The sequence below is a fragment of the Dermacentor silvarum genome, chromosome 6 (genome assembly GCF_013339745.2).
Source record: "Dermacentor silvarum isolate Dsil-2018 chromosome 6, BIME_Dsil_1.4, whole genome shotgun sequence".
Taxonomy (NCBI): domain Eukaryota; kingdom Metazoa; phylum Arthropoda; class Arachnida; order Ixodida; family Ixodidae; genus Dermacentor; species Dermacentor silvarum.
Window position 1 is genome coordinate 98,022,982 of NC_051159.1, and position 27,401 is coordinate 98,050,382.

At 46.3% G+C, this 27,401-nt stretch overlaps 1 protein-coding gene across 2 annotated transcripts in view; it reads left to right on the forward strand.

Moving 5' to 3' along the window:
• LOC119455732 (paired amphipathic helix protein Sin3a) overlaps positions 1 to 27,401 on the forward strand; it is a 52,626-nt gene that overhangs the window by 21,045 nt on the left and 4,180 nt on the right. For both annotated transcript variants that reach the window (XM_037717159.2, XM_037717160.2), the window contains exons 10-18: positions 2,899 to 2,985; positions 3,115 to 3,233; positions 6,701 to 6,831; positions 11,805 to 11,902; positions 11,990 to 12,106; positions 12,324 to 12,614; positions 13,451 to 14,191; positions 20,440 to 20,787; positions 21,174 to 21,349. In XM_037717159.2, coding sequence (XP_037573087.1) covers positions 2,899 to 2,985; positions 3,115 to 3,233; positions 6,701 to 6,831; positions 11,805 to 11,902; positions 11,990 to 12,106; positions 12,324 to 12,614; positions 13,451 to 14,191; positions 20,440 to 20,787; positions 21,174 to 21,349 — 2,108 coding nt within the window. The remainder of the gene's footprint in view (positions 1 to 2,898; positions 2,986 to 3,114; positions 3,234 to 6,700; positions 6,832 to 11,804; positions 11,903 to 11,989; positions 12,107 to 12,323; positions 12,615 to 13,450; positions 14,192 to 20,439; positions 20,788 to 21,173; positions 21,350 to 27,401) is intronic.

Consider the following 27,401-nt stretch of genomic DNA (forward strand, 5'->3'; position numbering starts at 1 on the left):
GAGATAATGCATTTCGTGCCGCTGTTGCAGCATTTTTAGTACATTGCGGCCAACGTCTAACCCAACGCGCGTGCCCCGCTGATCGCGAAACACTCATTTTGCGACACATTCACCGTCGCAATGACGCTCACAATTTCATTGCATGTTTATGACAAAGTCGGCAAGCTTGCATTTACCGGAAGTTTTATTTCCAGAAGTCGGTCAGCCTGGATTTCTCGCGCTTCACGGCAAGCAAAGGTATTACGCGAGTCTCTCAGTCCGTTAAAAGAGCCATCGCAATGCCATTGTCGTGGGCTCTGATAACTTTTCTGATGAAGTGAAAAGGATCCATTACTTTCAAAGCAGTTGCCGGAGTCAGTGTGTCTAGCGGATTGTCATTTTCCCCAGATGACGAGACGTTAGCATCTTGTTAACAGCGGCTGCGGTACGGCCGCACGGGCGCTATCTTGAAAGCAATCTGCCATTTGGGCAAAGTGCAACTAGTGCCGGTAAGAGTCGTGTGTGCTGTGCTTTCGATGTTCAGTTCGCGGTGAAGCGAGAGACGGCACGGAGGTCAATTTGCACGCGCCTTCTCACTCAGCGTGTTGACACCCAAGTTTCCGCGGTCATTGAGCGAGATGTGTTCATGTTTACCTGTGCGCGTGCAACACCGTGCTCGGTAATTTAGTGAGCGAATGTTTACAAGTTTATACGGCCAATAAAACTACTATCCCTAGTTTGTATAGCTGGCTACTAATCTGCTATCGCAATCGATGCTTCACCTTTCAGGCGAAACTGCGAGCTTTTTTCCTTCCGCTTTCTGCCTCGGCGATCATATGTGCCTTCTCCTCGAGAGAGAGAAATTTATGCTTCTTCGTTGGCGTAGCTATTTCGGCCGGACACAGACCGGAGATAACTGCAGCGATTGCGGTGATACCCTGCAGTCTCGCGCAGGCACGTGATGACCACACGTGGCTTTGGACTTCAGTGGTTTCGGTACTTTGAACGTGATTTCGTTCGCGAAAGCCTCATTCAAGCGGACATACCACCGCCACACCTTTGGAAGGGCCTTCTAATTTGACTACTCTGCAGTTACAATTTCAATTCAGTCCCAGTTTCATTCTCGAAAAGTTTGTTGAAGCGGAAACACTGCATCAAACGCCTTCGTTATGAAGGGACTTTTTTGTATTACTTTCTATGGGCAGCTGATGGGGAATCGGAAAACCTTCGTTGCGGCGAAAATTTCGTTGTAGCGGTGTTTGTTGTAGGGGGATTGGACTGTATAGCATTGTGCCATTTGCTCATCTCCACGCAGCCCTGTGTCATTATCAATGTTATGACACCTGATCCGGCCAGTACAAACGACAGTGCTGCGGCAACACAAACTGGTGTGGACGGAGGCGCAAGGTGCATTGATAACGCAAACAAAGTACTGCAGGTGGCGGCTTGTGCGCTGATGATGGTCCTATCATCATGAGTCATTATCGCTCTTTAGCTCCTTGTCCATCCTTGTCGAACCATTGTGAACCGTGATCAAAGGACTCCCGTGGCGGCACGGACTGATATAACGTACTCTGGCACGGCCGCGTGACCCGTATCTTGAAAGCGATCTGCGAAGCTCACAGAGCGTGCTGACTGCTGGTTACTCCGCGTGCTGTTTTTGCTGCTTCTCTTCCCTTGAAGCACCAGGCGGCACGAAGGTAAAGTCGCTTGCTGCTGGGGGCTCTGTCTTGAAAGCGATCGTTTTACGCGAGGGAGGGACGGAGGAACAGTTTTCTCGTTGGGTAAGCATAGAAATGGTTACGCATTTAAAATAAAAACATACCAGAAATATCAACCAGCTCTGTTTTGTGGCACTTTGATTTTATTAAGTGCAGAAAAAACTGCGTAAGGCTTCACGGTAGCACTTGGACCTAGAAAGGCATCCTTGAGCTACTTTACACATCGCATGTGTCGTTCCCGCCGCTGCACTCAGCTTTATTTCGCAGCAAGTGAAGCATGTTTCTTGTTTCGGCTGATGTCAGCACCTCTCGAGGCCCTTCATCGTCGTCACCATCGTGTTCACCGTCCCCTCCGTTTGCAGCCATCCCAGTGATTTCGGCGTCGGTAAATTCACCTGTTACCGGTACATCCTGCTCGCATAGCGCGTACTCGTGCCGCGTGCATTTCGTGGAATAAAATTAAAACTAAAATCATACCTCTAATGGTAAATCACGTGTGTTGCATAAAGAAAACAAAAACTGTGTCAAGCGTGCTGTTTCCCTTTGCGCACGCATGTGCGCACGTCTCTCCCGTCACATGACGTGCCATGTGGTTGCTTGACAAAGTTGTTATGCCGCTAGGTTTCGACTTTACATTTGGGGAAAGCGTCCGCTTTGTGGTAGCACGGTTGCCTCGTGCGAAGCTTCTTCAACGGTACGGCAGTGGACTTTTTTGTTTTTCGAGATATCTGCAATTTCACCCAAAAATACTTTGAGATAAAGGGCAATAAATACATGGCCCGTATGGGAAAAGGTTCGGTGCCGCGGAAAATTTCAACTTAGCTGATTTTTCGAGATATGAGAGTTTGAGTTAACGAGGTATTACTGTATATGCTTTCTGAAGTTGGCAATTAAGCAGAAAAAAAGTGTCGCATTTGTGAAAATGTGGTACATTTATTTGTATGGTGCATCAGTGCAAATTTAAAAGTGAACAAATAGAAATGAACGTATCTTGCGCATAATTATATGACTGTGATGAGGCATTGTGGGTGTAGCTGGGTGCTGAAAATGTTGTAGGTCTAAAAAATTTTCATCTAAGCCACACCAACGTAATGTACACATGCATCTGTACACGAAAATGGGATGATATTTGACTGCATTCATTTTGCCTTCGTAAAGCGGTTTATTGATCATTTACTTTTTTTCTTTATTCTCTCAGAAGCAAAAGATGACCAGTCTTAAGGATGTAAGCCTTGCCGAGGCTGGCAAGCATGGCACCCTCAATGAGTTTGCCTTCTTTGACAAGGTATGGCTGCATTCATTGACATCTACGGTGCTTTGTCATTTTGTGATCATTTAACTGAGTTGGGGTTCATGAAAGTCGTGGCAGGTCTGCACTGCTGTTTTTGAACATGTGTAACTTTCTTTTCAACAGGTTCGCCGTGCTCTGCGCGGACAGGAGGTCTACGAGAATTTTCTTCGTTGTTTGATCCTTTACAACCAGGAAATTGTGTCCCGGTCAGAGTTGGTCCACCTCGTGACTCCCTTCCTTGGGTATGTTTTACAGCTGGTTAGTAGTGTGTAAAAGTATTTAGCTGTAACTGCAGCACTGTGTTGAAAGCATGGTGTGGCTTGATGGCAATATGTTCTGCATTATAGTGAAGCTTTCACTTCAATGCAAAGCCTATTGCAACTGCACCGCAGAGCAGATATTGTGTATAATTCATCGATCGTTGTAATCTTTTAATACAAGGAAACCTCATTATAATGAAATTAAAAAATTGAGATAATGAGAAAGACGTTTATTAAATTTTAAAAAATGTACATGTAATAAAAGGCAAACCCAGTGGTTTTTCCAACGAGGTGCCTAGATTAGGTTGTTTGGCTCCTTATAAGGTTGATGAGCAAGCTGTCATATGTAGCTTCGTTATACGAGGTTTTACTGCAATTCTGTATGCAGAATATTTATGAAAATTTTGTAGCTTAGCTTTTTACTCTAACCTTGCGAAGTGTTATGTATAGGATTGGGCAAATATTTAATATTTTCAAACATTCAATCGAATATTATGCTATTCTGTATTCACTTCAGATAGAATTCTCTAAGCATTCTGAATGAACCAATATAAATTTGAAAACATTTGCAATCAACGGTTTCGGTGAGCAAGTCACAATGTGATCGTCACAGCTCTTAGCCAAGACAAGCCAAGAATGAATTTATTTACAGCCGCCAACCATGCGGCTATGAATTTTTTGGATTCGATCATCCATCTGCGAACATCCATTTGCGAGCATTTACACGGTGCCATCACTTTCTCCATAAACTAGTGTGTAATGGTGATCAGATTTGGAAGCCGTAGGGTGTCGTTCTCGGTTTTTCTGGCATCATTTACGTGTACAGTGTTACAAGCACAACATAGAATGTATGGGTGCCGGCCAGAAACTTGAGTTGGGTTTGAAATAAAATGATAAATCGAATTAATAAATGGTCTACTGTATTACACAACTCTGAAGTCATTGATAATCTGAGGTGTTCACTGTTTTGTAGGGGTGTGCGTATATTTGAAAGTTTTGAATAACAAATCAAATACAGTAAAGTCTCTGTGATACGAATTTCACGGGGTCGCATGAAATATTCGTATCATCAAAACATACACTAAATCAAGAAATGTGCGGCTAAGCACGAGTTTGTGGGATCAAATCCCGGCCACGGTGGCCGCATTTTGATAGGGGTGAAATGCAGAAAACACCCGTGTACAGTAGAATCCCGCTGATACATTTTTCACGGGACCGTAAAAGTAAGAGCTGGGAAACACATGAGCGTAGAAACAGGAAAAAATAGAGAAATGAGGGTAATGGTGAACTGCTCACAATTATATTTTAATTCTTATGTTTGAAAAAAAGGTGGGTTTGCCCGAAAGCCGAAGCATCGATAGGTATACAAAGTAAGGATAGTAGTTTTATCGTCCGTATAAACTTGTAAATACATCGCACTCGATGAGCGTGGACACTCGCTGTCAAAACGCTGGCGTAAGGAAGCGTGGCAGCAGCAGCGAGCGATGTGACCTTCATGCTATCGCGCCGAGAACACACAGCACGCATGAAGTTACGAGCCGCCTACTCACGGTACACTGCCGATACTCTGCCCCCAACGCAGATCTGTTTCAAGATGCGGCCCGTGCGACGACGCGCGGCCGCACAATTGATGCCTGAGTACAACCCCCCCTCCCGGTGCCTGGAGCACGACAGCAGAAGGCGCGCTTCCTCTGTTTTCTTGCGCGCGCGTGATTTAGCTGCAGTCGTGGGCTCCCCTTGCACGCTTTCACTCGTACCTACAGCATAACGCCCTTGGACTTTGTACGGAACAGCTATGCGCCAAAACCAATCTTGGGGCCCCAACACGTCATGACACCATCTTTAGATGGCAAATACGGATCTCAAATGCCATGCTTTTGCTGGCGGAAACCAAAAATCTGTCGTAGGTCTTGTCCCCGGCTGTTTGGGCGGCCGATCCCATCATCAAGCCGAGGAACATGAAAAGTCAACATGGCCACTCAGGCCGCGTGGGATGGCAGTTCGCAACGCATGATGCGAGAACGGTCCCCCAGTTGCGACGCAATAGTGGGGTTACCAATGCATTGGGTCCTATGGGAGCTATGCCGCGACCGGCCGAAAACGATGTAACAGCCAGGAAAACACAGCACCCGGGAACGTAACAGCGGGGTTCTACTGTGCTTAGATTTAGGTGCATGTTAAAGAATGCTAGGTGGTCCAAATTAATTCGGAGTTCCCCACTACGGCGTGCCTCATAATCAGATGGTTGTTTTGGCACCAAAAACACCCCATTTTTTTTTTATCAACAAAAAATTATTTTATTTTTGGCAGAAAAAATTCCTAATAGTGGAACCCCGGTGATAAGTACTTCGCTGCTGCATTTTCCCGGCTGCTACGTCGCATTTTCATGGTCCTGATCTAAATCTTATTGACTTCCATGAATTAAGTTCCCCTTGATACGTCGCCAATCTGTAATGTTCTTGCATCTTACGTTGCATTTGAATGTGGTGGCCATGTATTTAGAGGTGCAGCCAGCGTGTACGTTGCAACAAGCGACCGGCACATTGCAGATACGGTGTGGCCGTGTGGGTGCCGGATAGTTTAGTATGTGCTGTACTTTCGACGTTTAGTTCGCGTTGAAGTGGGAGATAGCATGAAGGTCAATTCGCTCGATGCTGCTGCTGCGCTTCTTTACTCCAGTGTTTTGACAACGAGTTTCCGTGGTCATCGAACAAGATGTGGTCATGTTTACCTGCGTGCACGTGACACCGTCCGTGCTTGTTAATTTAGTTAGTAAGCGAATGTTTCCCATTTTATACGGCCTATAAAACTACTATTCTTATTTCGTACTGCTGTCTACTAATTTGCTATCGCAATCGTTGCTTCACCTTTAGAGCAAAACTGCGACTTTTCTTTTTTTTTCTTGTAGTCCCTTAAAAAAACGTATCAACGGGGTTCTACTATACGTGTGTGTTTTCTTGTTGCCCAAATTATCAACAATCGCCTTCTGGAAGGCGTACAAGTGCACGCACGTGATCTCGCAAATGTTTTCGCATGCCACTGAATGCCTCTGCACGTTCAGTGCAAGGAGCGTTTTGGCCGTCATGGCTGCTACTGCGGTTGTCGTTAATGCAGCAGATCTCATCTTGTTCCTCGCTGGTCAAAGCATCGGGCTGTGATGGTGGTTCAGTCCGCTCAACGGGGGGGGGGACGAACGAACGAGAGGTTTTGTTGCGCGACATAGCTGGTTGCTTGGAGACTATGGGTCCCACCCAGATCCCGCTATGCCGGCTTGTCTGTGCCGGTCGCCCTGCTTTAAATTGTCAGTGGTTTATCAATATTCGAAAACTATTCGATTCGGTCTGAAAAATCGCTATTCATGTACCCCTGCTCCCTGCTGTTTTGTAGTGTTTGTGTGAAGTGTTAATAACTCTACTCCAAATAAGCTGCATTTATGCGACATTTTACAGGAAATTTCCAGAGCTGTTCAAGTGGTTCAAAGACTTCATTGGGTACAAGGATCTTGGTGGACAGATAGAGCCCATTCCTAACAAAGTCGTCCAGCAAGAACGCATCTCAGGCGATCCATCCATGGAAATTGGTATGCTTTTGTTGGGCTTCATGAAAAAATCAACTTTTTGAAAATAGTATTTTTAGAATCGTCAGCCAGTATTTTATCATTTCACCACATTTCGTGCATTGTATACCAATATTTTAGTCCTACTATGAATTTTCAACACCAGTGTTGGCTAACTATAAGCCGAGGTTCACGGGAAAAAAAAAAAAATTCCACGACACACAGCCTGTCGCAGTCTCTCCTCTTCATTTTGCCGCCTCGACGGACACCGTCCGCACGCTGGCTGTGTATAAATTCCGCGTTGGAAAGAAGTCCCAACATGTGATTTTGCCATGCCATTGACTAGACTGGCGTCTGCACCTCGCCGCGGCTGCTGCGTTCACGCCGCACACACTGGCGCCTTTTTGTATGCCAATGACCGTGTTGACTTCTCTGAAAATCGCTATGAGGTACAAATTTGTAAAATATAAATAGAAAAGTCGGAGTTCAATAACAAGAAACGCGCAGCACCGCTACTTACGACATTGAGGACATGTCCTGCCGCCCAAGTCGAGCGACGCCGAAGACCCTAACTGCAGCTTAGGCCTAGCATTCCCGTAATCACTCGAAACAGCAGCCGTGTTTGATTGGCAGTTCTGCATAACACTGCCGTGCTGCAGCCACATTTGTAATGCAATCACAAAGAAGCTGAAAGAAAACTACAAGCGATAGCTTCAACTCCTACTACTGAGCAAAACTCGGACCTTTTGGATCGCATTGACAATGCTGCTGCTGGAACAAACGAGCTGGCTACAAGCTTCATCATTGCGAGTTTGGACTCTCTGAATGCGTTGCTGACGTGTGAAGTGCAAGACCTGTTATGGTAGCGTCTCAGTGTGAAAAGGTGAGCGGGATTATGGTTTTGCTGTGAGGTTTGCTGTAGAAGGGGTGGAGAACACCACCTGTAAGTGGTGACCCAAAGGTCAAACCATTTGTCATGAAAATCCTTGCTGTGCAAACAATGCAGAGTACTGGCAATAGCCAAACTCCACTAAATAATCTTTCGCGGCTATGGACGCCTCATACCGAGGCATGCACAGCAACACATGGCAGAGGCATATCTAAAAACGAAACTTGCACCCACGGCAACCGAAGCTGCTGAAAAGTTTATCAGGACGTATGCGCAGACAGTCTGATTTATATGATTAATTGAAGATAAGCGCAAATCAAATTGCTGTGTTGTACAACGGCTCCTGGATGACACACGGCCACTCATCCTGAGTCAGCGTCTGCATGATGATCGAGCTGTTCATAGGCTTTGTCCTCAATATTGTAATACTTGGCAATTTTTGTGCTTGGTGCGAACGTGCGCCAAAAGATGGCCACCTGACCTACCAGGCTTGGAAGAAAGATCATGTGTGTCAGAAAAACACCCATAAGAATGCCGGCGAGATGGCAGTCAAAGCTGCACTGATCCTTTTTCAAAGGTCACTGCAAATGTAATGGGATGCGGTTATAAGACTACTCTCGGGTGATGGCAACCGCACCTTCCTTGCTGTTCAAGAAGCCAGGGCTTATGAATACATAAGTGTAGAAAAAGAAGATTGTGCGTATCATGTTCACAATAGAATGGTCACTGCGCTGCTGAACCTCATTTCAATGCAAGAGTAAGCTAACTGGTGACCTGATTACTAAGCTGAGTAATTACTACGGCGGGGCCTTGAAATCCCACAAAAGTGATGCAAAGGCCATGCATAGAGCTGTCGTGGCCGCATACCACCACATTACTTCGAATGATGTGACGTCATCTCTCTGTCCAGAAGGCTCAGAATCAAGGTGTCAACAAAATGCGGCAAAGGCTAAAGCTTCGGCCTACTCCGAAGCGCTGCCACAATCTACCACTCTATCCATGTGAGGTGCTTCTTCCTGTGTATAAGCGCTTGTCTGATGAAGCACTTATGGAGCGACGCCAACGAAGAAAGACTCAAAACAACAATGAGTCTCCACTCGAAGGAACAACACGTGTCACTGTTCACTGTGCAAGCAACTGTGGCTGAAGCTGTAATGGTGTTTAATGCTGGGAACAAAAAAACCTCAGCAGCCATACTCAAAGAAATGTGGTAGAGTCCTGGCCACGAGATGACCAAGCTCTTGGGGGACAAAAACCACCGTCGAACTGTAGTATGTGCACGCAAACGTGCCTCTGCTGACAACTTGCAGCGGGTACTCAGAAAGCATCACTGGAATGACTGCAGCCAGACAGACTACATTCGTGGAGGCTACAGGTGCAATGGCAGTTGTAAATATTCTAATACTTTGTGGTGTTCTGTACTAAAAGGCTTTTTGTGTTTCTGTTACTTGAATAAGTGGTATCTTGGCCTTCAGAACACACAAAGGCCTTATTCTTGCAGTGGCATGTAGCTACATGCGAGTAGCACAAAAGGCTGGGAGCATATTCTTCCATTTCAGCTTCTTAAATTATTAATGTGGCGAATTGCACCATATGATAACCATTTTTTAACATTTAACTTTAAATTGCTATAAAATTAACACCTGGCCATATAAAAGAAAAGCACTTCTACATTTGTGTTCCTTACACTGTCATATCTAGCCATATGTCAATATTAACTTTCTGGCGGTTAGTGTTGTTGCTATTGTTCATATAAACAATACATGATTAATTTTAATTATCGATGCAACTATTTGACCTATGCAAAATCTAATTGCATTTTTAAAGTAAGCATGAAAAACTTAGTTTTAGCATTTACAGGAAACCTTGTCTAAAAATTTGGAAACCCACGTCCCCCCTTAAACTAGACATAAGCTTTGCACTTCATATTTTAATTGAGCGTGTCAACATTTCTTGTTGAGTACAGTAAAACCCCGGTGATACGATCCCAGCCGGTACGAATTCGGTGTGATACGAATTCGAAACATTCCCTGGCCGAAATACAGTGCACACAATACGAAAAAAATCGTATGTTTCGAACGTGTTGCCGCGCCGCTGCGGATCATTCGAACGCGTGAGCAACAGCAGTGGCGGCCGAGCCAGCGGGGCGACCGGCCGAGACAAGCCGGCATAGCGGGATCTGAGCGGGATCCATAGTCGCCAAGCTACTGACTACGTCACGCGGCTGCGCAATCTTTGTCCCCACGTCGAGCGGACCGGACCACATCGCAGCCTAGCCGATGCTTAGCGAGAAAGTAGACTAGGTCCACTGCTGCAACGACGACTGCGGCGCAGCCCCGATGGCCAAAACGCTCCCTGCACTCGACGTGCTCAGACGTTCAGTGGCGTGCAAAAACATTCGCGAGATCACGTGCGCGCACTTATGTGCCTTTCAGAAGGCGATTGTTGACGATTTGGGCAAGAAGAAAACGTCCTGTTGATACGTTTTTCAAGGGACCGCGAAAAAAAGAAAAAGCCGCAGTTTTGCCCGAAAGGTAATACGTCGATTACGATATTAAATCAGTACTGTACGAAGTAAGGATTGTTGTTGAACCGGCCGTATAAACTTTTAAACATACACTTACTAACTAAATTAACAAGCACAATGTCACGCGTGCATAGGTAAATATTAACACATCTCGCTCGATGACCGCGGACACTCGCTATCGAAACGCTGGTGCGAGGAAACGCAGCAGCAGCAGCAGTGAGCGAATTGACCTTTGCGCTGTTTCTCGTTTCAACGCGACTAAACATGGAAGGCACAGCGCATACGAAGCTACTGGCACTAGGCGCACTTTGTCAACATCGCAGATCATGTTGACTATAAGGTCCGCGCAGGCATGCACTTTGCGCAAATTGCAGATCGCCTCCAAGATACGGCACTCGCGCGGGTGCGTCGTATCTGCAACGTGGCGGTCGCTTGTTGCACTGTACAAGCTGGCTGCACCGCTAAATTTACGTGACCGCCACATTCAAACGCAACGTAAGATGCAGGAACATTATAGATTGGCGAAGTATCACGGAAAACGCCCGGTAATTCGAACGCGAAGGCATCGCGTCAAATCGCGTGGCGGCGCGCCCCCGACCGGCATTGCTCCAACACCGCAAAAGCTTTGGCTAGACCCCTCAATGCCGCGTGGAGAAAGAAAAAAAGAGGGAGAAAAAAAAAACCGCGGCGTCACTCTCATGGCAAGGTTGCTGTTTCTGTGTGGCGCCGGAACACGCGTGTACTTGCCGACGTCTCAGCCACTGCTGCGGCGCAGAGGGAAGCAACGGCGGACGCCCAGTCCGGCCAACGTTCGCTTCAACGGCAGAAAACGAAACTTCAGGGAGCAGGTTAAGCTGGCGCCGGGCCGACGGGAGCGGCGGGCGCGCACAGAGACAGTCGAAGGAGCTACGAGGGAGTTAACAGTTGCTGAGGCCAAATTCGCTTCCCCTGCCGCCCTCCTCCCTCACCTACGACGGTCCCCGCACGCGCCCGTCGCAGTGTCACCTCTTCCTCTTTACAACCACAATCTCTCTCTCTCTCGCCGTGCCTGTGCCGCCCGCTCCCTGAGGTTTCGTTTTCTGCCGTTATCGAGAAGCGCTCCCGACGGGGTCAGTTTCGTGGCCCTCGCTCGATATGTGCTTGCGCGCCGCGACATTTCACGAATCGCACCGTTCGTACGTTGTGCTATGGTGCACGAATACTTCAAAAATAAGTCCTTTTAATTCAAACAAATTTTTGGGCCCCTTCGAGTTCGAATTATCGAGTATTGACTGTACATGGAAGCCAATGGAATTTAGGTCGGGACCGCGAAAACATGACGTAGCAGCCAGGAAAATGCAGCAGCGAAGAAGGTATTCAATAGGGTTCCACTATTAGAAATCTTTTCTGGTAAAAATAAATTCATTTTTCTTGATATTGTGTATATTGTGAGATACGAATTTCGGGTGATACGAATATTTCACGCGTACCCGCGAGATTCGTATCACCGAGATATTACTGTATATGTCTTCTTCACATCTCTTTTCTTTTTTGCTTTACAAAAATAATTGTTGGGTGCTTCGTTGTTTGCTTGTTCTTCAGATTACTCATCCTGCAAACGCTATGGTGCCAGCTACAGAGCACTGCCAAAAAATGTTGTACAGCCGAAGTGCAGTGGCCGAACACCTCTATGTAAAGAGGCAAGCAGTTTTGTTCATCGTGTAAACTTTTGACTTTGTTTTATAAGTGCTGCTCTGTTTGACATTCATTTTTTAATCAACCCTCAGGTTTTGAATGACACGTGGGTCTCATTTCCGTCATGGTCTGAGGATTCCACATTTGTTAGCTCACGCAAAACCCAGTATGAAGAATACATTTACCGCTGTGAAGACGAGCGCTTTGAGGTGAGTTGATAGTCTGCCTTGTCCCTGTGGTGTCAGTGTAAATAGCACTACTGAGGCTGCGTTTGCAGGTCATTTTGCAGAAAAACGTAGCTGCAACTTGGGCCTGTGTGTAGGCTGCGATTTGGGCCAACGTGTGCACGGAAAAAATGAGATGAAAGTGCATTATATCTTACAGGAGCTATTTGATGAAAAATAAAATGTTTCATTTTCTGCACAGTTGGATGTGGTTGTCGAAACCAACCTGTCGACAATCCGTATTCTGGAGGCAATACAGAAGAAGCTGCAGCGAATGAGCGCAGAGGAAAAGCAGCGCTTCCAGCTGCTTGACAACCTTGGAGGCTCATCAAATGTGCTGCAGCAGCAGGCCATCCGGCGCATCTACGGCGACAAGGCTGCTGACATCATCGAGGGCCTCAAGCGCAACCCTGTCGTCGCTGTTCCCCTTGTACTGCGCAGGCTCAAAGCCAAAGAGGAAGAGTGGCGCGAGGCACAGAAGAGCTTCAACAAGGTCAGGCCATATTTTGTTGCAGCTGTGAGAGGGAAAGTGACATACACTAGGCTGTTGTGTGGTTACAAGGGAAAGTGTAAGGGAATGCCTCCTGGTTCTGGGATCAAACCCAGTACCACCACCTTTCAGGAAGAGTTGCTCCACTGACCAAGCTAACTGGGTGGTTAGTAGTTAGTTGGCAGTCCAAATGCAAATTACTGTATTTACCAATTCCAATATGCACCTTTCTCCTAAAGAAAACAGGTCCGAAAATTGCCTCCACCTGATAGTTGGATACAAAACTGCATTCATCGTTTTGGTAACAGCCTACCATCAGAGCCATTGCCATCACAAGATGGTGACAGAACACTTGACGACGATGTGCCATTTTCATTCATTATAAAAGCTTGTTCAAGTTATTGAACACATGCCCCACCAGCGGCAACAAAACAGTGGCATTTCATTTTGGTCTGCATATCTTTATTACATAATGAACTTCACAGGCCATTGGTAGAAGTACATTGTTGTTTTCACTCTCCCTGTTTCTACCAGCCAATTTCTACCTTATCACAGTATAAAATCAGGCAAATAATTGGATTTGACATAGTAATTTTTTATTGAGACATTGAGGTAGCTGATGTTTCTTTGGTTCAGTAGAATATTTCTGAAGGCATGAAAGCTTGTGTATGGAGAGTCAGGGTGGTAATTTAGGCGAGTTGGTTAGTTATAGCTTTTTATCTAAAAAATAAATGCCTGTCAATGCAGGATACTCGTCTTCAACAATATAAATGACGCATGAATATGGTCATCTTGTGGATTGCTTCAAATCTGGTATTTGGTTTGTCCTTGCCCAACAGGTCTGGCGAGAGCAGAATGAGAAGTACTACCTCAAGTCGCTGGATCACCAGGGCATCACGTTCAAGCAGAATGATGTCAAGTTTTTGCGTTCCAAGAGCCTTCTGAACGAGATTGAAGCCATATATGAAGAGCGCCGGGAGCAGATGGAAGAAGGTACTGGGGAAGTTCCTACGGGGCCCCACATGAGTCTGGCCTACCTTGACCGGTCCATTCTGGATGATGCAGCTAATCTGATTATCCATCATGTGAAGCGCCAAACGGGTATCAACAAGGAAGACAAGCAGAAGATAAAGCAACTGCTGCGTCAATTCATCCCAGACCTGTTCTGTCTGCCACGTGGCGAACTCTCCGATGACGAGGTTGACAAAGAGGATGACATAATGACCGAGGATGGTGAGAGCCAGCCATTTCCCTCAACACCCAATCACCGGCCAGATGATGCCTTCCCCAAGGATAGTGACAAAAGTGCAGTTCGGACAGCCTCAGAGGATTGCACCGGCAGCGCAGATGGCTCGCAGCTGAGTGCGCCGCCGATGCAGAACCTCTACTCGGATGACTCGTACGCACTCTTCTTTGTCAATGACCACTGGTATCTGTTCTTTCGGTTGCACCATCTGCTGTGTGAGCGTCTCACAAAAATCTACAAGCAGTCGACAAACTTGGCTGCGGATGAGGCAAAGGAGCGCAAGGACCGAAAGGAATCCACAGCTGTGGCACTGCGGCTGAAGCCTCGGAGCGAGGTTTGTTTATTTGATTACTGTGTATGGTAGTGCAATACATTGGTGTGGGTGTAAGCATTTGCATGGATCGGGCAGTGCTGGAGTTCTGTTAGGTGCCATATTTTCGTGCAGATAGCTAGAACCCACGATTACAACCATTAACAAAAGGGTAAGCGAGAGTATATGCATACAGTCTGCAAGTTGTCTGTGTGCAACATCATCCAGATCTCTAATGCAAGAAATCCACTGTAGTTGTTGTCATCATGAAAAGTTACAGAAAGATGCTCAGTCATGGCAGTGCACAAATCTTGCCTTCGCATGCTGTTTTACGGCAATGAAATGGCCTTCAGATAGGGCTTTATGGCTGTATGCAGTGCGTTGCTGTGAAACCACACTTGAAGGCAAAATTCGCTATGACTTTCATTCCCTTTTACAATAAAACTGTTAGCCTCTGGTTGGTCAGGATTTTTCGTGTCATGCTCACCCAAATACCGGCAGCTGGAAAGGGGGTTTGTGTTTGAGTTTCTGCATAACAGAATTATGTTTTCTTGTATATTCAAATTATCATCCAATGCTTTCATGTCTGTAGGTTGTGTGTAAGTCATACTTTACAAATTTGGTCACACAGTTCACTTTGAAAAATTCAACTAGTTCCACAACGCACTTCTGCCAGGCGGAAGGCCTACAAGGATAAGGATGAAAAAAGGGCTTTGTCTTTGTTTCCGGGCAGCATAAATATGTTTTCTTGTTCAGTCAACATCCGATTTTTTGGACTCCCTAGGGGCCGTGAAAACGTCAGAAAAATCGGGCAGTCCGAAAAAAAACCCGAATGCATGCCTTTTACTGCCCCTAAGGGTTCAAATGGCCACAAGCATGTCCGAAAAAGCTCTGAAAGCCTGCCAGTACACTTATTAGGCTTATCGGTGCTCGTGACAGCAGGTACATGCGTCTATAATTTGGGAATACATACTGTGTCTGGTGACAGTTGCCCCTACCCACACTTGGATAATCAAAATGGCCGTGGTGGTGGCTTCGATTAAGGCCGTTTCGGACCTGTTGTCATAGCAAAAAGTCCAGTAAATTGGACGGTGAAAGGTTCTCGAGTCCGAAATTTCAAACGTTTTTATACATTGACTTTATAGGGTATGTATTGTGGTGGCGCCGCAAAGCCGTCTGAATTATCGGGCATCCAAAAAATCCATCATTGACTGTATATTCATATTACAATCCAAAGGCTATCATGTCTGCAGCTTGTGTGTAAATCGTACTTCACACATTTTCTGATGTAATTTACTTTTAGACATTTAGATCACAAAGGCACTTGCGCTTGGCAAATGGCCCTGAAGAATGACGATGTAGGCTGTACTTCTGCACACGTGCGTGCGCACGTGATGGATGTCGCTTGTGGTGGTGGCTTGTGTAACGTCATCTAAAGTCAGTTGAGGTGGTGGTGCTTGTCTAACGTCTGCACCAGTTTCGCTGTACATCCACTTTCACAGGGTGCAGCCTATACGTGAGCAAAAAGTAAATGAATTTGTATCTGCCCTGAAAAACCAACATGCTTGCTGCCTTGTGCGATCACCATGGGAAGCTTTTATTTAAGCTTTGTTTGCTACCTAATTTGTAGTTGATGGCACATAACAGCGAAGCTGAAGCAGCTGGAATCTGGTTTACTGCAAGTGCGCATTGCAAGATGAAGCTGTCCTCGGATGTCGAGCCGCAGATAATGTTATGCAATAAAAAAACAACAGTAGTTTTCACATGAAATGACAGGGCCTGTATGTGTTTCAGCCGGTGCATGAGAGTAAAATTCACTGCACAAATGTACACAGTACTTGCGCAGTCTGGAACCCGCTGGTGACGCAGCACACAGACAAATGTTTACGCACAGCTCTAGACTAGCCTCAAAGTGCCTTAATATGAATGTTGCTGGTGCTTAGCCGATGATTTCGGAAACAAATAGGAGACCGATACACCGTGTGACATGCCTCTGCGTCGCCACACTGTTCGAAGGTGAAGCCATCTTCAGATGCTGGCTTGGACTTAATGCCGTACAGAAGATTGCGCGATGAAAAAACAGGAGTTTTCACGTAAAATTATAGCGCATGGAACCCATGCGGGACACAGCATACGTACATTGCACAAATGCACAAGCACAGCTCTAAAGGACAAGCCGCAAGGCACCAGGATATTTTGCCGGTGTTGAAGATTGTTTAAACAGCCTAAGAGGAACCCAAAGTGCCTCTGTACTGCGCTAGTAAAAGCTGAAGTAGTGCTCAGATTTCAACTCAAATCTATGCTGAAAGCATGGAAAGCCTCACGTGCACAGTCTACAAAAGCATCTGCTGCCGGAAAGAGCGAAGGCGTGACACACTGGACGCCGTAAAATGAAATTTGTGCCGCTACAACGGTAAAGTTGACAAGCTTCCGCCAAACGATTATCAGCTGTGATTACAACTGAAGAAGAGACCAATATGCATTGATGTACTGCGGCTTTAATGCGTGGCTGTAGCTGACTTAAGTGCGCTCGTGCATTGTTTTTCCTAGATAAAGCTCAAGTTTAGGGGTGCGGCCCTTACACAAAAACACAAAGCAAATTGAGCACCATGTTTAATTCTGATGTGAGTGAACAGCACCAACCTTCATAGCCATGGTAGAGATCTCAACTTGGAGTGTATATCGTTCTCTCATTTTATGTAGAATGGTAAAGTGTTCAACTGCATCTTTATTAGTAGAATCCACCCCCTGCCTAACTTAGTTGTCTGACGTACTAAATGGTACTGACAATGCCACCCAACAAGCTTGAGAGCTTTCCATTCAATTAAAATAACTGATTCTTTGTCCTGTAATATAGCCAATAGACCAGTCATAGTTTAAAATATGAGCCCCAACAAGCATTGTGTGAGGTTTAATGACGTAAGTTACATTGCAGTGGCCACGATTGTTAGAAAAATTGTACTTAGTGCCAGTACATTTGCTGAAGAATGTGGTCTGTACTCAAATGTACAATTATGACTTTCTTGTGACCATTCATTGTTACTTGATTGGAGTTACAAGAATGTTGCGTCACGTGTACTTTGAGCTAAGCGTTGTTTGATAAGCAACCAAACCACAGGACGTTCTAACCCACCACATCAAAGCACCCACTAACATCGCTTGTTAAAAGGCCCCTCACCACGCCACATAGCAAATTTTGGTTATACGCTGCAAGTTGTTAGTGCCCTCTTGGGAGTGTTCTGTTTTTCAAATTGCTTCATTAATAGCCGAGATATAAATATTTTAGTGTTGGCGAACCCATGATTTTGGGAGGTGAGCGTCGCAGCCCACAAGGACACTCTCTCCACTTGCCCCATCTAGCCTCTCTGCAAGCGAAATTCTTTCCTTGCGTTCTCCCATACCCAAGCTGGAGGATCGTGTGACACATACGTCACGAGGCCCTCTTTCTTTTTTTTTTTCTGCGCAGTACACTTCCGCTGACAGTGGCATGCGCAAGCTTTTGTGTTTGTCTTGTTTCGTGCAGCACACGATTGTGCGCTGTGTGCACAAGAATACTTGACTTAGCCGTATAAGTCAGTGCTACATGAACACTGAGGCAGACACAAGCGGATCACAGAACATGATTGCGTGTTGGAACACAGTAGAAAATAACATAGTGTCACTGTCTGCGCGTGCGACTGCACAACGTGGAAACAAGCAGACGAAATGGAAGTACAGTCGAATCCACTTATAACGATACCGGCTTTAACAATGTATCGGTTATAATAATGAGAAGCTGCTGCAGCGTCAACTATTGTATGTTTTCTATGGTGAAATAACCTGCTTACTACAATGCCTCCATGCCGCATTATCGGTTATAGTGATGAAGCCCGACTGGATGTCCGTGCCGAAAGGGAATGTAATGCGAACTCATTAATAGAAAAAAAGAAATTTGAGCCGTTGCACGCCGCTGTGCACTGTTTTCCATCCTCCGTATCGCCAGCCTCGCGCGCATCTGTCCCGTTGCTTTTCCACCCCTCCGAACATGAATGTGCTGCGCCCATAGTTCTACGCCGCGCCACACTCCGAAACACGAATGGACCGCGCCAACTCAATGCCACCTAGATTCCACCTAGATTTTTTCTAGGTGGCATTGGCCAACTGCGCTGATAGCGCTGGGCTCGCGGAGCGCCTCAAATGTACGACGCTTTAGAGCCAAAACGGCGTTAGTGTCCACCGAAACAAAGCGACGGAGTTCGCATCGCCATAGTCATTGATGAAAATCGTACTGAAATGACAGCAACGCCGGAACGCTTTGTGCCTATTTGTGCCTTTAAAGCCTTTATTGTGTTTACCGTCGCGCATAGCACCGCACTGGCCGTGTGCCTTCATGATTGCGTAGTGGCCATCCATGATCGCTTCGACAGCGGCCGCGATTTCGTCCGCAGCGGTTGCGGCCAACAGTAGTTTCGTTTTGACCCGGTACGCACGTAGGCCGCGTGCTTTCCTTCATAACTGAGTAGTCGCCATCGATGATCGCGTCAATAGCGACCGCGGTTTCATCCGCAGTTCCAGCAAACAGTAGTTTTGTTTTGACCCAGTGCGTGCATCGGCCGCGTGGCTTCAGAATCGCAAGGTCGCCGTCCATGATCGCGTCGACAGCGGTTGTGGCAAACAATAATTTCGGTTTTACTCGGTACAAAGCTGTTGATGAACAGCACCGTCTACATCGCGATGGGCGGCGACCTTGCGACACGGGCGAAAAAATAATCGGGATGTGCGCGCGGTAGTTAAAAGCGTGTGTCAGGTGACGCGCGCCGCGGCCGCACACTGACAGAAGTCGGGGAGGACTTCGCCACTGCAATTGCTAATCAGTCACGAGATGACGAGAATTGCAGCTTCCGCACTGCTTTTGTGCAAAATCGACACAGGATTCTGCCGATTCATTCAGCAAATAAAAGCATGTTGACGTAGAAAGCATTTATTGTTGTTTTCTTGATACCCTTGATAATTAGACATTCGGTTAATTCGGGCATTTTTTCAGTCCCGTAAAATCTGAATTAACGAAGTTTCACTATAGCAGTGCCATTCTTGAACGCGGACTGCCGCGACTTGTTACACGCGATCAGAGCATGCAGGGAGCAGAGCTAAACAGTTGGTCAACACAATCAGCAGCCGGATGGAGGAAGATGGTGGGGAGGGGTACCGGCCTCCCCGCCATTATAGTTTTCTCATAACAGCTCTGCCATTCCCCTATTTTTTTTTTCATGCAACCTGGTTATAACAATTATCGGTTATAACAATGGAATTTTCGTGGCACTTCGATATTGTTATAAGTGGGTTCGACTGTATACATTATTCTTGCTACGGTACGAAGTAAAGCAATAACATAAGACATTCAGTTTGTATGTTTTATTATATCTCTAAACTTTCATTCATCTATTACTGAAGCAACAGATTAAACAATTACCTGATGTTGCCTTGAATGATTCTCGAAGTGTCACGTGTCACTATGAGCGACATCACAGCATATACATGTACATAGGCTCACTTGTTAATATACGTACTCCCCCCCCCCCCCCCCGTCTTGGTGTGCGGTTCTCGCGAGAAGGCCAAACAGCGTTTGGTTTGAAATTTATGCTCTTTTTGCGGCGCGTAGAAATGTAATACTTAGCAGACACGAGATTTTCGGACAAAGTTGGTTTGCAAGTTTACCAATGTCACAAATCAACCCCTCAGAAGCATTTGCTGTGTTGGTTAACTGGCATGGACTAAGCAGTTTTTGTAGGAGTCTTGGAAACTCTTCAAAGCCTATGACTATCAAAATGCAATTTTTGAGGCCTTGAAGGTCCTTCAGTTTCACCTAGTAGTGCTTAAATATGTACTTAAATTTTACTCTTGGTTAATCTTGGGTCTTGCTTGGATGTTTGGCCACAAGGTTCGTTCAGGCTATTTACTGTCAGTCCAATTCAATCTGCTTGATGACTTTGTGGTAGGGAGTCATTTTGTTTGTAGTCGTTTGTAAGAATAAGGCTTAGCAAGTACTTTTTTCCTTCCCCCCCCCCCCCCCCCCTTGTTCCACATGCTAGAAAAGAAAAATGTTCGATCGTCTTTGAAGACAAGTGTTTTGTTTTCAAGCTGTTTAAATGGTAATGGTGCTTTAGCCTTTAAAATTTGTTAGTGCCTTGGAAGTCTTTGTGCATTGCTGTGTTGAACCTTGTGCATTGCTGCACTATGTAACCTGCTAAAGTACATGAAGCAGAGCTGCGTTTCAGAAACAGAAATGTGCGCAGGTGGAAGTGGAGGACTACTACCCAGTGTTCCTGGACATGGTGAAGAGCCTGCTGGACGGCAACATGGACGGCACGCAGTACGAGGACACCCTGCGAGAAATGTTTGGCATCCACGCCTACACGGTGTTCACGCTGGACAAGGTGGTGCAGAATGCGGTGCGGCAGCTGCAGCACATCGTGTGCGACGAGGCATGCCTGCGCTGCACCGAGCTCTTTGTGGAGGAGCAGCGGGTCGGAGGCGCAGGAGGCACATGTGCCACCGCCGCACACCGTGCGCACCTCGAATCCAGCTACCAGAAGAAAGCCGAGCAGGCCTTGGTCAACGACAACTGCTTCAAACTTGTGCTGGTTGGTGCCTCCTATGTCTGTAGACTGCAGTGCCTGAGGCCGAACCTCTCTTCTCTATACTGTGTTTCATACTTATGAGGCTGCAGAAGTTACGTAAATTGTGTTGTCATAGAAGTATCACTTTCCCAGTGCACTTATTTTAGATCTCCTACGCTTTCTATCAAATCACTTTCATATTGCAACTGTGTATCACACCTGAATCACAAATGTATAACAAATGTATGAAACCAGCCTCTTAGTTGATATTCTGCTAATACACATGGTGGCAGTCGGTGGTCGTGCTGAAGTTTTTCGTGGTGATTTGCTTTTTCTCCCATGTTCTTTCTTTCATTCTCAACATTTTTCATGACCATCTGTTGATTGCATGTTTTGTGTTTGCATTGCAGTACCAGAAGGAGACCAAGCTTACGATAGAGCTGATTGATACAGAAAGCGACATGTCTGAAGATCCTGTGGAGATAGAGAAATGGTCAGAGTACGTTGACAAATACGTGGCGGGTGAAGATTCCATCTCGGACGAACTGAGAGACCAGCTGGCGAAAAAACCCGTCTTTCTTCCTCGGTAAGAAGCAAATAGTGTGCACCTGTGTAGTGCTGCATTTGATGTGACTCAGTTGAACCTGCTTATATTGAATTTGGATAAAGTAGACAATTCGCTATGAAATTAAGATCTTCCAGTACACTCGCTTATACGCTTTTGTTAATTCAACTTTGCATCATGAATACAGAATTTGACTAGGTTATCTAATCTCCACTAAGGATCCATGTAGGTTACTTTGAGATGGGTGACCGTGAAGTATGTTAAACTAAGCTTACATTTGCTCAGAATATCAACTTGAATAGCTCAGCTGTTCTCGTGTTTCTGTTTCAGGTGTGGTGCGGTTGAGACAAGTAAGTCTGTGAACAGAAGTGAAAAGCTAGTTATGGCAGGGTAGTTCACTGAGATAAAGGTGAAAAAGAGGAAGCCTGAAGGCTTTTTTATTCATGCAATGGGCACTCTCGAATTGCAGTGGCATTGGGCACCTCAAAAAATTGCCCTGAAGCTATATTTTGTAACGATTCTAATAAGTTGCCAGTCTGACATGAAGTGGCTCGCACTTGCAAGGGTGGCCAATCCCAGTATAAACAGCGTGTACCGACATTTGCGAGTCATTGACCAAAGGCATGCTTCTGGTAATGCTGGGAATGGCAAGATTATGTGGCTTCGTGGGCTGTGCGCTGTGTGTTCTATTCATGTGACATGCTGGTGCGGTCTGTTGACACCATCAACTTCAGCAATGGTCACGTCAACTTAAAAGGTTTAACCAAATCTGGCATTTCCTTGATTAGCTTGCCCGTCAAACAACACCATGCCATGCTTGCATCACATGTTACAAAAGAAAACTGTTTCCTCAGAATGACCGTTACATCTACTATGTGTACCCTAACCTTGTTATTAGGAAATGGTTTATACAGCTTAGACCACATTTAATTTAATTGTTTATGGTGCAGAACTGGCCAGAACTTTTTTGATTCCTGTTTACCCTCCCATAGAACTTCATGTAAACGCATGCCGCTTACAGTGCAGCCGCGCGAGACAAAATACCGGTTATAATGAAGCTTCCGCAGGAAAATCCTGCCGACAAGCAGGGCAGTGAGCATGCTTCTCAATGCGGTGCGCCCGCTGAGCGGAGAAGAAAGCAACAAAGGTGATCCGGAAGGAGGAGCATGAGATGCGAACGAACGAAAAGCGGCGGCAGCGCGATGCAGTGGTTGCCTTGGCGACGAAGAAGACTTTTGCTCGGCTGCTTGTCAGCGGTGCGCTTTGCACTGAACGCGGCTTCAGTTTCTGTGCACCCGTCGCAATGCGCGTCATGAAGTCCATATATCGCACGTGCGATGCTGTAAGTCTAAGCAGTGTTTTGCAAATTTAGTTTGGAGCTGTTAGGCTTTATGTGTACTTGTGAGCTTCCGCCGTTCATGCCAGTGTGCGCACATACAAACTTTGTAGGCATTTGTAGTACCTAGTTGCCACAGCAGATCGCCCGAGGAACCAAACTCCGCTTCATACGCGTTGCTGTCAGTTCAGCCCGTACGCGTACCGTACTTTTGCGCATATAACCCGCACCAAAAATTCAAGAGTCAGCGGTAAAGTTGGGGTGCAGGTAGTATGCGAATATTACCTGGAGGTGTGCCTTCAAGGCCAGGGCGACACGCGCTGCAGTGTAGCCACATTTCAAAGCGAAGTTCTCCGCCATTTATTTTCGTTATGTCGTAGGGAATCCTACCCTCCCCCCACCACTGCGTGTTGAAGATCCCTTTTCCCCTCCATCAGGGTCGTCCATTCTCCTCTTTTTTACAGGTTGGCATTTTGCGTATAGCGAATAATGCATGCGGCACTGGCAAACTCGTACGTCACCTGTTCCAGTGGCGCACCCGCGGTTCACGCGAAGCGCTTCATGATACGGCTGATAGCCAAATCGCCGTTGCCCATGCGAGTGCTGCTCCGGCCCCACTGTCATCCTCTCGCGTGAATGCTAGCTGCGCCTGAGAAGTGATCCGATTTGCGTCAGATGTCAAGTGACTGATTTATCCGCAATGGGGTCCGTCGTGTGAATCCAGCTTTATCAGCATCGCTGAAGAGGGGTGAACAAAGCCGCTGGCCAATGATACAATGATGTGGACGAGTCATGTATCCGTGAATGGACTGCTTTTGCAAATATTTGAGCGTTGTTGCATGCAGTTATTACCGCGGCTTATATGTGCGGATATTTTTTTTCTTTCCCGGCTGTTGTAATTGGGAGTGCGGGTTATATGCAGAAAAATACGGTAATTGCATGCGTAGTCTCTATGTAATTGTCAACGGCTACAAACATAGCAAGTGCAAGCTTAATATAGTAAAACGATCAAGTGCGCACGTGAGGGTGGAGGAGAGGGAGTGGGGGGCAGATTGGCGCACATCTTTCCTAGCAGCACGACCATGGCTGTCAGCTGACACCACTGAACGCATAGGCATCCTGTGCATGCTGTTTTAGAGGTGATCTGTCACATGTGCAAAGAATAAGCATGGCGAGACGGAGACGGTGTGGCCTCTTGTGCGCTGCCTTCCCGCTGTCTTTTCACGCATTAAGTACTGGAGGTTGTGTATTGAATTTCAGACTCGTTGAAGCGAGAGGCAGGAGAAGCATTCATTCCCTGCTGCCGGCACTTTTCATGATAGCATTGTCGCACTGCGGGCGACATTTATCAGTCGCAGGGGCTGAGTGGACAAAAAGCGTGGCTGGCTTCGTTTCGTATCACTGATGTGGAAATATTGACACTGTGTGAAATTATCTTTCGTAGTCGACTCGAATTCAACAAAACGAATTTGTTTCTCATTCAAGTTTACTTTTTCCAATTGCCTGATAATTCAGAAAACCTAGCAGCTCCTTTTGTGTAAGAAAAATTCATTGGTGACTACTTATTTGCAAAAAAAATCTAATTTTTATCTAAATCTAAAAATCTAATAACAGTGCATATTGCAAATTTTAGACTTTTTTATGTTGACGTTTAACTATATTCAATTCCCCTTGAAATCTCCGTAGAGATTTATGTATTTAAGACCTAAGTTTAACGAAGCGAAATTATCCTGCCAATGAATATGAACTATATTCGTCGCCAAACCTAGAAAAATGCACTGAGTACGGTATTTATTCGAATATAAGTCGAGGATTTTTCGCAGAATCTTTAACATCGAAGTCACCCCCCGCCTTGTACGGAAATTTTGCCGTTAGATGTGGCTTTATGGCAGCATGAATTTCGCTATACAGTGTGGCTTCACGGCAGCGCGACTTTCGCCTTATAGTGTGGCTTTATGGCAGTGCGCGCCGCAATGCCGTGAAGCCTCACTATAAGGCGATACTTGCGCTGCCGGGAAGCAACACCAAGAGGCAATAATTCGCATATTGACCCTTTTCGCGGCGCTCACGTGGGCGCTGCCATGTTTGATCACGTGGTGACGCGTCCATTGCTTGCCTAAGCTACCTCCGTTGCCTCCGTGTTCACAATGCAAGTGCGTGATGCCAGTGCGTCGACGCATATCGTAGACGGTGACTGTGTAGGCGACACGAAGCTTTGGCCACAGCTTTAGCTAGAGGACATGCAACTGCTTTTAGAGCACATTACGCCTTGTCCAAACGGCCCGAGCAGGGTTAAAACGGAGTTAGAAGCGGAGCTAGAAATGTATTCCAAGCTGTCCAAACTCTCGGCTTATTAAATCAGGATCAGTGTGCTCTTCCTTATTTGGCAAACATTTTGAAACAGCGGCTTGTCATGTTTCTGACTCAGTAAAGTTCCTCGGTGCGGCCACTATTTGATTTATTTTCAGCCTAGTCGCTCGCTGGTGTGCTCTGCTGCAATAGATTTGTTCTTGCGGCGCACAAAGCTTAGAATGTAAATGTTCTGTACTTTGTGGTAGCTTGTAGCAAAGACGTATTACCGCTAGTCCCTCGCTTACTCTGTGAACCGTCACGATATGTTCAGCTTCCAACATTCGCGTCTTGTCAGTGTAGTCGTCGTCACTCATGCTTCGGCATATTCATTTAATTGTGCGCCCATTCAATTATTATTGATACGTTGGCGATAGGGTGGGTCTAAGTTTGCGTGCGAGTAGGGGTAGATGTGTGTAAATCACATACGAGAAACTTACTATGCCAGTAAGTGGCGTACTCTCTTAAGTGCCGACGTTCCGGAGTTGAAGTCCTTTCTTTTGAGGTTCGCTATACAGCGCTGGCGGATGAATTATCTTTTTTTATCCTCGAGGAAAGCCGTGCATCGCAAAGGGCGACAACACCGGCAGTTGTAATGTAGCAGCGGCGACACAGGTTGATTCCGTTCCTTAATATCAGCGAACTACCGCACACGTCTTCTCTTTACCGATACACATTTTGCAGCATGAATTGGGCACAGTGCATTAGCACACACACAGCTGCATTTCCGACAGCTGATCGCACAGTAGCAGGGCAGAACCAGTTATGACTTCGTATTCATGTGCAATTGCTGAGGCAACGTATAGCACGCTGCCAAAAGCGCCATCTCGTTCCTCTAGAGCAAACTGCTCCGCGAAAAGGGTCAATAACCCGTACTCCACGTGTTGGAGCTCTCTTCCCCCATATTTCATGGTCGCTATTTTGCATTTTGGCTGTGTTAGTAATTCAGTATTTCGAGCAATCCCTGCCATGTCTGAATAATCCTTCAGCTCCTCTGTATCACCTTATATTAATGTGCATAATTAAGCTTTTTATCTTGGGTCCTCCAACTGGCACACTCGCCTTATAATCGTGACCGCCTTGTAATCGAATAAATGCGATATATAGTAACACCTCATTAATTCAAATTTCACAGGACTGAGAATAGTGTTCCAATTAACTGAATCTTAAATTACTGGGAGTATCAAGTGAACAATAAACAAATCCTTACTACATCAGCGCGCTTCTATTTACTGAATGAATCGGCAAGTGCTCTTTCTATTTTGCATAAAAGCAGTGTGGAAGCTGCAATTTTGGTCACTTTGTGTCTAAATAGTGCGCGCAGCGGCAAAGGCCTCGCGACTTCCTTCACAGTGCACTCGCGGCACAAGACCTGTATCTTCATCCGAGGCATGCTTTTTCGCTACTGCACATACATCCCGATTTTTTCTGCCAGTGAGCCGCACCCGATCGCGCAGGTTGGCACCAGAATGCCCGTTCATTGCAATGTTGCCAGTGGGGTTGATACTAGTGTGTGGGCCACAGTGGAATCGCTCGCATCCTCGACAGCTTCCGATGTGTTTGTAACCTTGCGCCCATTTAGCACAGAGTAAAAACAAAACTTCTGCTCGGCCGCAACTTCAGCCAACGAAACTGCATTCGCTATTTACGCAATCGCGGTAGGCAACTATGCAGTTAGAAAGGAGAGTAAAACGACACTACTCCTCGCTACAACCGCTGCGGACGCAACCATGGTCATTGTTGGCGAGGTCATTGATGGTGACTATGCAGTTCGGAGGGCATGGCCAATGTGGTGTGATGCTGGATTCTAAACCATAAAGGCACCAATAGGCACGAAGTGTTCCAGCGTTACCGTCGTTACCGTATGGTTTCAGCAGATGACTATGGCGATGACTCTGCCTCTTCGTTTCAGCTGTACGCTAGCACCGCTCTTGCTCTTTTGCATCACGCACTTCCAGAGATTTGCGATCACTACGCTCTGAGGGTTGTCCGAATTAACTGATGTGTGGTCAGATACATTCGAATTAACGAGTTTGATGCCCTTAAATAATGCATACGCCTGCCAGGACCAGAGGACTAGTCAGAATTATGTGATTTTCCAGATTAACGAGCGTTTACCATGTTGCTTTCTGCGGTGTTCGACGCTCATCGTTGAGCAACACTGGTCCTTCTCATCGCTGTGCACAGGCCATGCGCAAGCAGTGGCTCACCATCGCCATGGCCATGGTGTTGTGCACCGCACAGGCTGGCGTAAGAGTCACTAGAAAAAGCATGCCAGTGTTCGTTGGCTGCTGGCTATATTGCATGGAAGAGGCTGTGCTGAACCTCCTCGCTCGCACATTCACACAACAGGGAGGCGGAGCCATGGGGTTCAACTGCTACATAGTC